At 37.2% G+C, this 17733-nt stretch overlaps 1 protein-coding gene across 8 annotated transcripts in view; it reads left to right on the top strand.

Annotated features, from left to right (window-relative positions):
• USP9Y (ubiquitin specific peptidase 9 Y-linked) overlaps positions 1-17733 on the top strand; it is a 211175-nt gene that overhangs the window by 164270 nt on the left and 29172 nt on the right. For all 8 annotated transcript variants that reach the window (XM_050777802.1, XM_050777798.1, XM_050777799.1 and 5 more), the window contains 3 exons: positions 247-469; positions 3283-3503; positions 5856-6046. In XM_050777802.1, the coding sequence (XP_050633759.1) occupies positions 247-469; positions 3283-3503; positions 5856-6046 (635 nt within the window). The remainder of the gene's footprint in view (positions 1-246; positions 470-3282; positions 3504-5855; positions 6047-17733) is intronic.

Raw genomic sequence — 17733 nt, 5'->3', positions numbered from 1 at the left:
ATTTAGAATGTCTCTTTTCTTTGGTATAAAATTGTTTAAATCACTTCAAAAAATCTGATCTGGAAAACTGATTACATTTATTAATTGTTCTCAGAGGTTTTTATAGAGTTTTGTTTTGTTTTGAGATATATAATGAGATATTTAATTATGTCAAATAATTATTAAAGTATTTCCTTTGAAGAGACATGTTTTTCCTAACCTATATTTTCTACTAATAACATCTAATGTCTTTTTCTAACTTACTAGGAATTAATTGATGATTTCATCTTTCCTGCATCCAAAGTTTACCTGCAATATTTAAGAAGCGGAGAACTGCCAGCTGAGCAAGCTGTTCCAGTCTGTAGTTCACCTGTTACCATCAATGCTGGTTTTGAGCTACTTGTAGCATTAGCTATTGGCTGTGTAAGGAATCTCAGACAGATAGTAGACTGTTTGACTGAAATGTATTACATAGGCACAGCAATAACTAGTGAGTATTTTAAATTATAAAGCTGTATTGTTCATTAATGATACTTCAGTTTAAAATTTTATTTGATGTTTTAGAAAAATTAACTTGTGATGGATTTTTTTGATCCAGTGAGTTTAACATATTTAGTTGTCAGATATAATTAAAATCGTTTTAGTCAGAGAACATTAATTCAGAAAAAATTTTTAGATGTGTCTTTTAAATGCTCCTTTATGCTTTGTTTAGATGAGTTTTATTTAGTCATATGTGAAATAAAACCGAAACTTCAGAGTAATAGGAAGGCAATTTAATGCCATAACAAGTTTATATTTAAAATGCATGCATTAAAAAGATTTTCATAATCCTAACACTGAGGTTGCTTAATGTTATTTTTGTTGAATTCTAAGGAAGGTATAGTTTTAAAGATCACAATGTAAGAAGAGAAATTTGAGTGTATTTTACTAAGTACTAAATGCCCAGATCATTTACGGCATCAATGCCGTAAAGTGAGTAGCTCTCTTCAGATCTTACATAGAACTGAAACTCAGAGTGGGAGGTGGGTGTAACTAAAATAACAGATAATAATATAAAATTTAGTTCATTTTAAGGAAAAAACCAAGGCTTAGAATATAATTAACAACAGCATGCATTATAAATCTTTAATTAATAAATACAAATTTAACTTTGCTTATGTATTTCCCTGGGTGAGAATATTTTCAATCACATTGTAGGAGTTTCTACCTAAACTCCCTGCTTAGAAGGTCAGATTTTTTTTTTTGTTCCGTTGAATCTGCATAGAGAGAAGAGTTTCTTCTCTTTTTTGAGACAAAGCCTCGCTCTTGTTCCCCGGGCTGGAGTGCAGTGGTGCGATCTCAGCTCACTGCAACCTCCGCTTCCTGGGTTCAAGCAATTCTCCTGCCTCAGCCACCTGAGTAGCTGGGATTCAAGGTGCCTGCCACCACACCTGACTGATTTTTGTATTTTCAGTAGAGACGGGTTACGCCATCTTGGTCAGGCTGGTCTAAAACTCCTGACGTCAGGTGATGACCTGCCGTAGCCTCCCAAAGTGCTGAAATTACATGTGTGAGCTACCACCGTGCCCGGCCAAGAGTTTCTTTTTTAAAAACGCTTCTTTTGTTAATTTAACTAATTTATTTATGTGGTAAAGTAGGTAGTTTCAAAAGAGTTTATTTTTCAGAAACACAAATGAAAATGTACAAAATATAATATTGTTAACTTTGTTTTGTACTTAGTAACACACCTGTCAGCACATGAAGATCTGTATAATTCTATTTATTAGCTACATAACTTGCAGTTCAATGTGCTCCAATTTATGTAATTCATCTCTGATGGTGATTGATGTTTAAGTTGTTTTGGTTTCATGCAAGGAAAAGAAGGATTTATAGTTCTCGCAGTTATTTCAAATACACATCTCATTGACTCACAATAAAACTAGATATCGGCAAAGCAATTATCACTATTTACTAAGGAAGGAAACATATTTACGTGAAGGTTATACTTTTTAAGAGTCAGGGCCGGGCACGGTGGCTCACACCTGTAATCCCAGCACTTTGGGAGGCCGAGGTGGGTGGATCACAAGGTCAGGAGATCGAGACCACGGTGAAACCCCGTCTCTACTAAAAATACAGAAAATTAGCTGGGCGCGGTGGCGGGCGCCTGTAGTCCCAGCTACTCAGGAGGCTGAGGCAGGAGGATGGCGTGATCCCGGGAGGCAGAGCTTGCAGTGAGCCGAGATCGCACCACTGCACTCCAGCCAGGGGGACACAGCGAGACTCCGTCTCAAAAAAAAAAAAAGAGAACCACAACTTGAGTCAAAGTCAAGTTTGTATTGTATACGATACTTACATTGTAAATAAGACAGTGCTCTTATATACAATTAAAAGTGAGAAAACCATAGTATTTTTTTTATAGAGAGTTCTGACCACAGTGAATTCAATACACTTAGATATAGAAGTTTTTTTTTGTTGTTGTGGTTTTTGAGAAGGAGTCTTGCCCTGTTGCCAGGCTGGAATGCGGTAGCACAGTGTTAGCTCACTGCAACCGCCTCGTCCCGGGCTTAAGTGATTCTCCTACCTCAGCCTTCCAAGTAGCTGGGACTACAGGCGCACACCACCACACCCAGCTAATTTTTGTATTTTTAGTACAGACATGGGTCTCGAACTGCTGACCCCATGATCTGCCCACCTCGGCCTCCCAAAGTGCTGGGATTACAGTTGTGAGCCACCATGCCCAGCCAGAAGTTTTTAATTAGTAAAATAATAATGGTTAACACTAAGACTGTGTTTAACACATGGAAATTTAGTGCTATACCACCTTGTTTTTTTGAGACAGAGTCTCTCTCTGTTACCCGGGCTGGAGTCACTACAACCTTTGTCTTGTGAGTTCAAGCGATTGTCCTGCCTCGGCCTTCCAACTAACTGGAATTACAGGCACGTGCCACCACGTTCAGCTAACTTTTGTATTTTCACTGGAGACAGGGTTTCACCATGTTGGTCACTCCTGACCTTAGGTGACCTACCTGCCTTGGCTTCCCAAACTGCTGGGATTACAGGCGTGAGGCACCGCAGTGGCCAGTATTACACCATCTTACATGACGCTTCAAACCATTACAGAAGCAGTATCATTAAAAACATCAACAAGGTCTGTAGCTAAGAATCTGTATAGTGGCTCATATCGTTGATGTGAAAATTTAAAATACTGTTTCAGAGTGGCTGTGGTGGTAAAGGAGGTGTTGCTGTTATTAATTTGTTAGCCTGAAAATGGTGAACAGAATCACCATTTTCATAGTATAAGCATCTTTTCTCTTTTTAATTCAGCTTGTGAAGCACTTACTGAGTGGGAATATCTGCCTCCTGTTGGACCCCGCCCACCAAAAGGATTTGTGGGACTCAAAAATGCTGGTGCTACATGTTACATGAACTCTGTGATCCAGCAGCTATACATGATTCCTTCTATCAGGAACAGTATTCTTGCAATTGAAGGCACAGGTAGTGATTTAGATGATGATATGTTCGGGGATGAGAAGCAGGACGGTGAGGTAAATTTTAATTACTGTTTTCTTTGAAGATTCTGATAACAGATGCTATTGTTCTCCCTCAGATTACTATACTTTCATGGGATTTTGTGGTGACTACATTTTGATGATCCAGGCAGAATCTCTGAGATACTATGTCTGGCATACTTGTAGTACTCACTATCTAATAGACTTGAAACTCCAGTTGATAATTTTTAGCACTGTTTTTTGGTCTCCAAAGCACAGTTAATATAATCGCATTTTGTGTGACATGGTAAATGTAATTCGGTATTTGAAAAATGATGAATTTATTTGTTTTTAATAATTACATTTTCATTGTCTTGTTTCTTAAAATGTGTTATTTAATTTCTTTCACTTTTTATATTGTCTGTTTCATAAATTGGACTTATTTTTAGGATTCTCTATTTTTCTCAAATTAGAGCTCTTTCTGCTAAGGAAACAAATTTGTTTCTCAAATAATGCTTCATTGACCTGTTAACAATGTTAGTTAACAACTGTAATCAGGCTGCCTATGAAATATATCCAGTTGAAAATAAAGCAGTAAAAAAGTTAGTTTTTAGTGACAGATCGCATATTTAAGATTTAAGATGTAGCTCTTAAATACGTGTATAGAGAAAATGTAGTTTTGTTCATATTTGGCTGGGCATGGTGGCTCATGCCTGTAATCCCAGCACTTTGGGAGGCCAAGGCAGGCAGATCACCTGAGGTGGAGAGTTGGAGGTCACCCTGACCAACAGAGTGAAACCCCAGTTTTACTAAAAATAAAAAAATTAGCCAGCTGTGGTGGTGCACGCCTGTAATCTCAGCTACTCAAGAGGCTGAGGCAGGAGAATCTCTTAAACTCAGGAGGCAGAGGTTGAAGTGAGGTGAGATTGTACCACGGTACTCCAGCCTGGGTGACAGAGTGAGACTCCATCTGAAAAGAAAAAAAAAGTTTTGGTCATGTTTTTTTTTTTGAGCCAGAGTCTCGCTCTGCCTCCCAGGCTGGAGTGCAGTGGCACAATCCCAGCTCACTGCAAGCTCCACCTTCCAGGTTCACGCCATTCTCCTGCCTCAGCCTCCCAAGTAGCTGGGACTACAGGTGCCCACCACCATGCCCAGATAATTTTTGTATTTTTAGTAGAGATGGGGTTTCACCTTGTTAGCCAGGATAGTCTTGATCTCCTAACCTCATGATCCGCCCACCTTGGCCCTCCCAAAGTGCTGGGATTACAGGTGTGAGCCACCATGCCCGGTCTTGGTCACGTTTATACTCAGACTGTTTATCTTTTACTTATGTTGATAGGAACTAAATACAGAAATCAAAAATTTTAACTGCAGTAAATGGTTCTCCAGTTTCTACATTTCTTCCCTTCAGTGGTCTGAAATAGTTTGAGTTTCAGATTGTAGTGTATCATTTATGGAGATTACAGACACTTGCTTCTGCCTTTCAAGATCTAATGAATCACACCATCCAGGCATTCCCATCTGGGTAGCTATACTTGTAGTAGAATCTCCATGTGGATTGTTCACCAATACCAGGTTAAGAGCCACTACTGGAAGGAAATTGGAAATTAAGTCCTACTTTTATAGCTCATTCAACCCCCCATAGGGTGTTGAATCTAAAATAGATAGAGATGGCTCATCATACTGACAAAAAAGTAAATGAGGCCAACAGAACATAAAATTTCAAGTTAGGTCACCCACCTTTGTGCTTGGTTGCTTGTGCTTTATGTTGTCTCAGCACTGTACTGTGGCATGCATGGGTATGCCTACTTTTTCTATGCAGTGAGCTTTTCCAGGGCAAGAACTGGGTATTATTTATTTCTGTAACACAAATATCAGATACAGAGCAAAGCATATAGAAACATGTTAGACATTAGTAAAGCAGCTGTATTTGAGATTATGACCTTTGGAGCTTTTGTGTATGCTCCTGTTCCTTCCACAACTAGTCTTAATAACCATATTTATTTTTAATAATTGTGATAACATTACATGGACTATCTCATGTAATCTGGGAAAATGCATTGTCCTCACAAGAAGATACTGAGTCCTAGGAAGACCAAGTAACTTACTCCCCTGAAGTTACTTATGGCAGAGCACTCATTTGTCTTTAGTCCTGTCTACTTGACCAAACTTTACTATATTACACTACCTCTAATTTTTTTAACTATTCTTTTATAATAACTTATCAGTGAAATATTTTATCATAACCCATCTGTGAAATGAGGACTAATATTAAAAATTAACTGCTTTGGAAGTAAGAAGTATGAAAAAATGAATAGCATTTCATTTACTAACTTTTGGTATTTGTTTCAACTTCTTTCATTATACTATCAAAGTTAGATTAGCTCATCAATGTCTTTTGGTCTCTAGAGTAATGTTGATCCCCGAGATGATGTATTTGGATATCCTCATCAATTTGAAGACAAACCAGCTTTAAGTAAGACAGAAGATAGGAAAGAGTACAATATTGGTGTCCTAAGACACCTTCAGATCATCTTTGGTCATTTAGCTGCTTCCCGACTACAATACTATGTACCCAGAGGATTTTGGAAACAGTTCAGGTAAATTATGGGTGGATGATCATTTAAGTTTCATAAAAACCTCAATACAGTAAACTTCTAAAATGTATCTTAGAATACATAATTAGTTTTGTATTTAATATTTAAACTATACTAATGTTCTAACTATCCTTCTTGGTCATAGTTTTTTTTAATTATACCAGTAGAAAGAGGGAAAATTTGTCACAGTAAAGAAAGGCACTGTATTCTTTAATCTCTTAAGACACAATTTACTTCTTCATTTTGGAGGACTTACCAATTATATAAAAGCAGCCAGGCACAGTGGCTCATGGCTGTCAGCCCAGCACTTTGGAAACCCAAAGCTGGCAGATCACCCAAGGTCAGGAGTTCAAGACCAGCCTGACCAACATGGAGAAACCCTGTCTCTACCAAAAATACAAAATTTGCCAGATGTGGTGGCGCATGCCTGTAATCCCAGCTACTTGGAAGGCTGAAGCAGGAGAATCGCTTGAACCCAGGAGATTGAGGTTGCAGTGAGCCAAGGTTGTGCCATTGCACTCTAGCCTGGGCAACAAGAGGAAACTGCATCTCAAAAAAATTACATAAAAGCAAAATACTAAAATGTAGTCATTCCCTTGCTTAAACAGCTCTCTGCAAAAGCAAATGTCAAATATATTGTTTTATCTATATAGATTTTTTATGTATCTCTAACATTTTTCTTTAAAAAGATGATCATGGTACATTATCACATATAATAAAAATTATTTTATAAGCTTGGAAGACATGACAAAACTCTGACTCTACAAAAAAATACAAAAATTAGTCAGGCATGGTAATATGAGCCTTGTAGTCTCAGCTCCTTTGAAGGGTGGAAAATCATTTCATTCACTAATTTTTGGTGTTAGTTTCTTTCAGCTTCTTGCATTATAAGTTAGATTAGTGCATTAATGATATCTTTTGGTCTCTGGAGCAGTGTTGATCCCCAAGATGATGTATCATACTCATCTTGAACACCAGCATTACTTATAAACAAATGGACATTTTCACCACTACAAAGGAAGTCCCCCTTCCTAGCCTGGCAAGAAAAATTATATGTGTATATTATATATAATTATATACTGTGTATATTATATGTAATTATAACTATTTTTATATATGGGTATATTTTTCTTTACAAATTTGTAAAGTAATAATTCCCTAACATCCTCCAAAAGTGACCAATAAAATCTGGCCTCTTTTTAGATTTGGAAAACCTCAATTAGGCCAGCTGCAGTGGCTCACACTAATAGCCCCATCACTTTGGGAGGCCAAGGCAAGCAGATCTCTTGAGCCCATGAGTTCAAGACCACCCTAGGCAACATGGCAAAACCCCATCTCTACTAAAAATGCAAAAACTTAGCTGGGTGTGGTGGCCTGTGCCAGTAGTCCCAACTACTGAGGGAGGATCACCTCAACTGTGATGGAGCCACTGCCCTCCAGGCTGAGTATCAGAGTGAGACCCTGTCTCAAGAAACAAAGAGCTCAGTTACATCTTAAACTTATCTTTTTTTGTTTGTTTGTTTCACCTGTTTTATCAAGGCCTACTTTCTGTCATACATGGTACTAAACACTGTAGCACAACTTTTTACCATATACTGTAATACGTGCTCTTCCTAGTGTGTAGAAAAGTACTGCTGTCCCTCATAAGAATTTAGAGTTCTTTCAACAAGGTACTTCCTAGATAGCTCAGAGGTAGGAAAGGAAAGGCTTCTTCTGATTTCTGAGCTGCTTTTTCTGTTTCATTTATGGCAGCAACCCTTATATGTATTAGCATATCACTTTCATTTCTTTTGAAAGTCACAAACTTATAGTACACTGACTCCCCATTATGTCTCTCAGTATAAATTTCTATATTCTATAGCTGAGCTGTAAGCCTAGGTTATAATTATAAATGCATACATTTATAATTCTTTTTTCTTCTTTCAGTTATATAACTTCACATGTGCCTTGCTCTCCTTTTTACCTGTTTCAACTATTTTTTCTTTCCCTAGCTTATGCTTTCTTTACCTCAAGACTTTTTTCTGCAATCTAGTCAGCATTTCTGTTCTTGTTCTTCCAATTTACTATAACACTTTTAAGTTTCTATCTTCAAATCTTGTACTTAATTTATGTGTGTGCATATATGTGTGATAATTGAATACATAGTTACATAATTATATACATTATAGAGGAATTTCATACACACGTATATAGATATGTATCATTTTGCTTCTTTATAATTTGTATTTAAATGTATTAAGCTATAATGTGTTTGTACTTAAATATGTATGTTTTTGTCTGCTCAGTGATTCTCTCCAAATAAGTGTGGAGCTCACAATTTGTCCTAACACATTTGTGTTACACACAATCTAGACACATAGGTTCCTAATACATTTTTTTCTTTTGTGGTAAAGTTCTTATAAAATTCACCATTTCAACCATTTAATAGTGTACAATTCAGTGGTTTTTGGTACATTCAGAATTTTTTGTGAAAGTATCATTTGGTTCCAGAACATTTTCATTATCATTTGGTTATTATCATTTGATATTTCATTATCATTTCACTATCATTTGGTTCCAGAACATTTTCATTATCATTTGGTTATTATCATTTGATATTTCATTATCATTTCACTATCATTTGGTTCCAGAACATTTTCATCACTAAAAAAGAGGTTCCCTGCTCATTAAAGAGTCAGCCCACTTTTCTCTTCTTCCCACCCTGGCAACAAAAAATTACTTTTCTCTCTATATAGGTTTGCATATTTTTTATATTTCTTGTAATTTAATCACAGAATATGTGGCCTTTCTGTCTAGCATGTTGTGTTAAACATGGTGTGTTTAAAGTATGTACATTCTGTAACATGTATTGGCACTTTGTTCTTCTTATGGCTGAATTATATTTCATTGTATGACTAGACCACGTTTTGTTTATTTATCCACTGATTAACTTTGGATGGTTTCTGTCTTTGAGCTATTGTGAATAGTGCCTCTGTGAAAATTCATGAACACATTTATGTGTGGATGCATGTTTCATTTCATTTCTTTTTAGAGTAGACCTAGAAATGCAGTTACTGGGTCATGTCATAATTCTATGTCTGACTTTTTGTGGAACCACCAAATTGCTTTCCAAAGCTCCTGTAAGAATTTTACATTTTCTTTTCTTTTCTTTTTTTTTTTTTTTTTTTTCTTGAGAAGGAGTCTCGCTCTGTTACCCAGGCTGGAGTGCAGTGGTGCAATCTCAGTTCACGGCAGCCTTTACCTCCCACGTTCAAGCAACTCTCCAGCCTCCTCCTCCCTGCCTCATCCTCCTGAGTAGCTAGAACTACAGGCATGCTCCACCAGCACTCCACCACAGCTAATTTTTGTATTTTCAGTAAAGACAGGGTTTTTAGTAGAGAAGAGGTTTGGCCATGTTGGCTAGGCTGGTCTCAAACGCCAGACAGCAGATGATCCATCAACCTTGGCCTCCCAAAGTACTGATATTACGGGTGTGAGCCACCAGGTCTGGCCCAGATATTTACATTTTCTGTCAGCAAGTTATGAAGGTTACAGTTTCTCTACATCTGTCAACACCTATTACCTTACTTTTAAGTATATCCATCCTGAAATATGTGAAGTATATCTTCTTTTGAATTTCATTTGCATTTCCCTAATGACTGTTAAGTACTGTTGAGCATTTTTTCATGTACTTATTAGTAATTTCTGTACTTTTTTGAGGAAATGTCTATTGAAATACTTTTCTCATTTTTTGATTGCCTTTTGTTGTTGGGTTGTAAGACTTCTTTGTATCTTTTTTGTGTATTTGTGATAGTAGGCCCTTGGAGATAAATTATTTAGAAATATTTTCTCCCATCTGTGGATTATCCTCTCAGTATCTTTATAGTGCACTTTATGCATAAGAGGTTTCTTCTTCTTTTTTTTTTTTTTTTTTTTTTTTCAGAGAGTCACTATATCACCCAGGCTGGATTGCAGTGGTGCAATCTTGGCTCACTGCAACCTCTGCCTCCCAGATTGAAGCAATTCTCCTGTCTCAGCCTCCCAAGTAGCTAAGACTACAGGCCCATGCCACCATACCCAGCTAATTTTTGTGTTTTTAGTAGAGATGGGGTTTTACCACATTGGCCAGGCTGGTCTTGAACTTCTGACCGACCTCAGGTGATCCACCTACCTTGGCCTCCCAAAGTCCTGGAATTACAGACCATAGCGCCCAGTCAAGAGTTTTAAATTTCGATGAAATCATAGTTGGCTTTTTTTTTCTTTTCATTTTCAGGCTCCTCCTGTAATTTACTATTTTAATCATGGCAGAATGTGCATAACATAAAAATTCACCATTTTGATAGATTTTAGTTGTCCAGGTCACTGGCATTATATACCTTTATACCACTATATCCAAAGGTTTGTCATCTTTTTGTTTTGAGATGGGGTCTCGCTCTGTCGCCGTGCTGCAGTGCGGTAGCGTGATCTCGGTTCACTGCAACCTCCACCTCCCGGGTTCAAGCAATTGTCCAGCCTCAGCCTCCAGAGTAGCTGGGATTATAGGTGCCTGCCAAGATGCCCAGCCAATTTTTGTATTTTTAGTAGAGACGTGCTTTCACCATGTTGGCCGGGATGGTCTGGAACTCCTAACTTCAGGTAATCTGCCTGGGTTGGCCTCCCAAAATGCTGGGATTACAGGCTGAACCACTGCACCCTGCCAGTTTTTCTTCTTTTAAATTGAAACTTTATATTCATTAGTAATAAGTCTCTCATACCCCTGTATTAATTTTGGGGTGCTGATTTGGAAACTTTATTGAATTATTTTATCACAGTGATGTATACTTGCATGTAATCTTTAGGATTTTGATTTGGATGCTTTTTGTTTCTTATTTCTGTAATGATTGTTCTAGGAGAATTACTTTGTCAAATAGAAGTGGTAAAAATGGATATATTTGGGTTGTTCCTGGTCTTAGAGGAAAAGTTTAATCTTTCATCATTAGAACCTTACCTTAGACAAGCTTGTCCAACCTGCCTCATTTTGTTGTTATGTTTTGTTTTGTTTTAGGCTAAAAGCAGCCTGAAGCCATGGGTTTTTAGTTTCTGTGTCTAGTGATAAGGTGAAAGAGGGTGAGGAAGGAACTTTGCCAGCCCATCAAGAAACAGAAACTCAGAACCCATGAGTATATTCTCTCCCTTGGACAATCCTGCCTTAGACCATGTTTAAATACTGACTCAGTATGAACCAAAGCTAAACATAAGAAATAAAATTGTAAAAGTTTAAGGGGGAAATTTATGGTATTGGATTTGGCAGTGATTTCTTTGATTACATCAAAAGTACAGACAACAGAAAAAAAAGTAGATAAAGAATACGTTAAGTCATGTTGTGATGTCCAGTGAAAATATATCTTAGTAGTTACTGGGATATACATTTATTCTCACAAGAAAGGAAACTTGTGAGGAAATTTTTGAATTCTATTCAAAGTTTTGGCAGAAAAGTAGTTAAAACACAGGGACACATGGAATTGCAAGACATAATACAAATGGAAAATGGCATATATAGAAGTCTTATTTTTCTTTCCTAGTTTCTTTAAATTTCTATGAGTATTGAAAGTAAAAATAACATTAAGGGGTAATTATGTATGGTTTTAGTATGTTTGACAATTGCATATGGAGAAAAGTAAATGTTTATTATCTGGCTGTGAAGCTTCTGTATCTTAATGGAAGTGATAAAATATTAACACTGTGATAATATAATTCATAAAGTAACTATATAATTTATATGTATATTCTGTATATGTATTTACATACATATATTTGTGTGTGTATATGTAAAATTACACAGACATAGCTAAACATACAGAAATAGGTACAACTAAAACCTAGAGAAATCTAATTTAAGATTTTGGCTTGTACCAATAATAGTATCCTAATTGTGATATTATATTGCATAGTTTTGCAAGATGCTGTTGCTGGGGAAATTGGGTAAAAGATATCTTTATTATTTATTAAAATAGAGAAAACAGTATCTCTGTTATTTCTTAAAATTTCATGTGATTTTACAATTATCTCAACTTTAAAAAAAAAAATCCAAGCCTAGAAAAAGAGAATAGGAAATCACTAACCAAGAAAAGTTGAAAGAACCATCCCAAGTAACTTTGGAAAACAGTGTATTGAGTAGGTACTGTGAAGCTAAATAAAAAGAACTGTACAGAAATACTAATCGCTGCAATTCTAGTTCCAAGTGTTACCAATTCTAGAACTACTTTAGATGTTTATTAGGGGTGAACAAATCTAGTATAGATAATAACAGCCAGGATTGTAATTTTTGTAAAGATAAGTTACAGGTAAGGGAAGGTAGATGACTTGAGTGAACACTGGTATTCAGTTGCAGTCATGTTTATTTTCAACTACATACGTGGTGTGATATGTATGTATGCTTCTTGGTGGTTTTGTTTTTATTTGTTTGTTTGTTTGTTTTGAGACAGAGTCTTGCCCTGTAACCCAGGCTGGAATGCAGTGGTGCAGTCTCAGCTCACTGCAGCCTCCACCTGACAGATTCAAACGATTCTCCTGCCTCCGCCTGCTAAATAGCTGGGATCACAGGTACCCATTACCAGGCCCAGCTAATTTTTTTTTTTATTTTTAGTAGAGATGGGGTTTCACCATGTTGGCTAGTTGGTCTCGAACTCCTGACATCAAGTGATCTGCCCCCATCAGCCCCCCAAAGTGCTGTGATTACAGCTTGAGCTGAGCCATCATGCTGTCCTGTATATATGTTTTTAAGTTTAGACACATACATACAGATACGTATAGCAATAGAGATGTGTGTGTGTGAGCATTGATGTGGTATACACAAATCTATTTCCAAGTTCTGTACACTGAGAATGTCTAAAAATAATTACCCCAATAACATAGGTATCTAGCAGTTGGTATCTAGAGCTTAATTTATAAATACCATTTTCCGATAAAAGGAACCAGATCTACTTGGAAAGTTGGTTTGTTCCTAGGCAGGAGCAGATGACTATGAGCATATTGACCTAGATGCAAGCCATTAAGGAAATTGTCAAAAAAGAAAAGAAATAATATCAAGTAGGCATAGGAACCAACTGAAAAACTCTCATGTTTAATATTGAAACAATTTTAGGAAACAGATAAATAATAGATTGTAACACTTAGCATAAATACTCATACTGATGTAAGCAAATAACTGTATAAGTAAATAAATGAAGGAAATAGAGTAACACCATTAGAGCATCACAGTAGTAACTGATGCAAGAAAGATTCACTGATGATTACCAAAATTAGTGGGGAATAGTTGAATGGTAAACAGTATATTTTCTTTCTTTTTTTTAATACGGAGTTTTGCTCTTGTTGCCCAGGTTCAAGTTTAATGGCATGATCTCAACTAACCACAACCTCCGCTTTTCAGGTTCAAGCGATTTTCCTGCCTCATCCTCCTGAGTAGCTGGGATTACAGGCATCTGCCACCATGCCCAGCTAATTTTTTGTAATTTTAGTAGAGATGGGGTTTCACCATGTTAGTGAGGCTGGTCTCAAACTCCAGACCTTGGGTGATCCACCAGCCTCAGCCTCCCAAAGTGCTGGAATTACAGGCATGAGCCACCATGCCTGGCCAGTAAACAGTATATTTTCATGTAGGAATTATTAACTTATTTTTTGCCTTAAAACTAGGGGAGCAACTGGGTGTGGTGGCTCATGCCTGTAATCCCAGCCCTTTGGGAGGCGAAGGTGGGCGGATCACTCAAGCCCAGGAGTTCACCACCAGCCTGGCCAACATGGTGAAACCTCCGTCTCTCCTAAAAATATAGAAATTAGCTGGGCATGGTAGTGCATACCTGTAGTCCTAGCTACTAAGGAAGCTGAGGGAAGAAGATCACTTGAGCCTGGTAGGTTGAGGCTGCAATGAGCTGTGACTGTATCACTGCACTCCAGCCTGGACAATAGGGCAAGATTCTATCTCAAAAAAAAGAAAAATGAAAAAAAAAAAAAAAGGAAAGAAAAAATACAGTGGAGAAAATAGTAAATTAAAACCGAAACAAGCAAAGATATTTCAGAAGTACTAGAAACCAATGAAGTTGGGGCGGGGGTGCGGGAAAGAGTAATAAAGAAAGAAACTTTAGAGTAGTGCCAAAAATGAAAACGATACGTTTTTACTTCTTGTCAATTTGAAGTAATTTGGACTTAATTTGCCTCCTTTGGTGAAAAAAAATTTTTTTTAATATACAGATAAAGTACATTAAACTATGGCTTCAACACATAGATATCAGACAAAAAAGGAATATTATTCTTGAAATAGGAAACAAATGAGAGCCCTGCAGTAGCCTTAGACTACAGTGTAGGGTGGGACATTGAGTCGGAACAATGGAATTCCTGACTTGAGGAAACATTGTGGAGAATCCAAGGAGACTAAAGCATCTAAGGTTTGTGGTAGTACATTGGAGAGCTGCATTAATTCTAGTAATCTTTATTTCTCCTTGAATATTCAAGAGAGAACTAAGCACTACATGTAAGTCCGGAAACAATTTGGGGTAAGGAAAGAAACACATGAAAGAATTAGAGGAAACAGTTAAGATTCTCATAAGAACAGGAAAAATAGCTGTTCCTCCCAGCCACATTAGATGATTCTGAATTCATAGATATTGACACGTGTGACTTCATCAAAAGGAAAGCTGTTTTCTCTTCCAAAGACATTAAGAAAATGAGAAGACAAGGCATACCATGGGAAAATATTTGGAAAATACATAACAAAGCATTTCCTAACTCTATATTAAAAAGTACGTAATTAAAATTCTTAAAATATTTGAAAACTTAACCAAAGATGATAAATGGTATAAAACTGTTCAACATTATTATTCATTAGGGGTTTTTATGTTAAAACCACAACAGATACAACTACACCCCTGTTTTTTTCTAATGCTGGTTTGGATCAGGAGCACATGATACTCAACCATTTACTGATAGAATTTTCCAAAGTTATGATCCTTTGGAAAACTGCCAGTTTCTTACAAACTTATTCATAAACTTAACGTACAACTAAGCAGGCTGACTCCTGGATATTTACCAAAATGAAAACTAAGGTATATTCTGTATGTGGGTATTTATAGTGGCTTTATCAGCAGTGGTAAGTTGCTTGTGTCCCAGCAATTTTGGGAACAACTTTTGTCCCTTGAATGGCTAATAGATAAATAAACTCTGGTACATTCATACGTTGAAATGCAACACAGCATAGAAAAAGGATTAAGCTATTGACACACTGAGCTGAATTAAAGGTTCACTTTCATTATGCTAAAGGAAAGCCTCAAATATACATCTAACATATACAAGTCTGACAAAGATGATGCAAGAAAATTATAGAACAGTATCCATTGATACTGGTCTGTAATTGATGCAAAATTCCACAACAAAATACTAGCAAATCCAAGTCAGCAGCATGTTAAAAGAATATTATATCATGACCAAGTGGGGTTTATTCTAAGAATATGTGGATGATTCAACATGTGAAACTAATCAGTGTAATATACAACCTTAATAAATGAGCAGAAAAAAGCACATTGTCGTCTCAATTGAGACTGAGAAAGCATTTAACAGAACTGAACTTCCTTTCCTGATAAAAAACATGCAATAAATACAGAACAGAAGGAAACTGCCTCAGCTTAGTAAGAGCCATATTTAAAAAACTCTGAGCAAGGGTATTTGTAATATAAAGCTTTTAATCTAAGATAACGAACAAGGCAAAGCTGCGCACTTATACCCCTGCTGTTTAATATACTACTGGTAGTCCTACCCAGCACAATTAGGCAAGAAAAAGGAAGAGGCATCCACACTGGAAAAGGAGTAGAAAAATTATCTCTGTTTACACATGCTGTGATCTTACATGTATTATAAATTTCTGAAGATACTCCTATGAAAACTGTTGGAGTAAATAATTGAATTAGGTAAAGTAGCAGAATGCAAAGTCGGACAAAAATTGGTTGCATTTCTGTACAGCAACCGTAAACAGTCCCAAAAAGAATATGAAAACATTTATATAGCCATCAAAAAAAATATATATATACTTAGGTATTAATTTAACCAAGGTGGTTAAAGATTTATATTGCTCTGCCATGTAAGATGTGCTTTCTTCCCCTTCACTGTCCACCATGATGTTAAGTGTCCTAAGGCCTCTCAGTCTTGCTTCCTTACAGCCATGTTGAACTGAGTCAGTTAAACTTCTTTTCTGTATAAATGACCCAGTTTCAGTACTTAACAGCAGTGTGAAAACAGACTAATATGAGCAAAAGATTTGAGTAAATGTTTTTTCAAGAAACATACAAATGGCTCCTGGCCGGGCGCGGTGGCTCAAGCCTGTAATCCCAGCACTTTGGGAGGCCGAGACGGGCCGATCACGAGGTCAGGAGATCGAGACCATCCTGGCTAACACGGTGAAACCCCGTGTCTACTAAAAAATACAAAAAATTAGCCGGGCGTGGTGGCGGCGCCTGTAGTCCCAGCTACTCGGGAGGCTGAGGCAGGAGAATGGCGTGAACCCGGGAGGCGGAGCTTGCAGTGAGCTGAGATCCGGCCACTGCACTCCAGCCTGGGCGACAGAGCCAGACTCCGTCTCAAAAAAAAAAAAGAAGAAACGTACAAATGGCTAAGAGGTACATATAAAAATGTTTAATATTGCTGATCGTAAAGGCATTGCATAACAAAACTGTATTGAAATACCATTTTAGATAGAATAACCACTATAAAAATAGTAACTGCTGGTGAGGATGTGAAAAAATTGAAACCCTTGTGTACTATTGGTGGAACTGTAAAATGGTACAGCCACTGTGGGAAAACAATATAGTGGTTCCTTAAAAAGTTAGAAGTACAGCTGGGTGTGGTGGCTCACGCTTGTAATCCCAGCACTTTGGGAGGTCAAGAGTTTGAGACCAGCCTGGTCAACATGGTGAAACCGTGTCTCTACTAAAAATACAAAAATTAGCCGCAATGGCGGCACACACCTGTAATCCCAGCTTTTCAGGAGGCCAAGGCAGGAGAATCGCTTGAACTTGGGAAGCAGAGGTTGCAGTGAGCCAAGATTGCGCCACTGCACTCTGGTTTTGACAACAGAGCAAGACTCTGTCTGAAAAATAAGTAAGAAAAAGTAGAATTACCATATGCTCCAGCAGTTTTTCTTATTTCCCAAAACCTTTGGGTTTATACCCAAAGGATTTGAAAGCAGGGTCTCAAAAGAATTAGTGTACACTCGGTAGTCATACTGACATTCACAGTTGATAAATGGAAAAATGTTTTTGGTGTGCATTATCTGATAAGTTGATAAATGTATATACATATTATGAAATACTATTCACCATTGAAGGAAATTCTGTAATAGGCTACAGTGTAGATGAGCCTTGAGAACATTATGCTAAGTGAAATAAGCCAATTATAAAAACACAAATTATGTTAGATCCCACTTATGTGAGATTGTATTTATAGGTACCAAAAGAATGCTGATTTTCAGAGGTTGTCGATAGGAAGTTTTTAGGAGTTTTTTAGGAGTTGTTTAATAGGTATAATTTCAGTTTTGCAAGATGAAGAGAGGTCTGAGATGGATGGTGGTGATGGCTGTACAGCAGCCATCATGAATGTTCTTTTTTTGGGGGTGGGGACGGAGTCCTGCTCTGTCGCCCAGGCTGGAGTACAGTGGCACAATCTCGGCTCACTGCAAGCTCTGCCTCCTG

This window comes from Macaca thibetana, chromosome Y, assembly GCF_024542745.1.
Source record: "Macaca thibetana thibetana isolate TM-01 chromosome Y, ASM2454274v1, whole genome shotgun sequence".
NCBI lineage: Eukaryota > Metazoa > Chordata > Mammalia > Primates > Cercopithecidae > Macaca > Macaca thibetana.
Note: the sequence above shows the minus strand (reverse complement) of the source record. Positions and strands in the feature narration are given on the sequence as shown.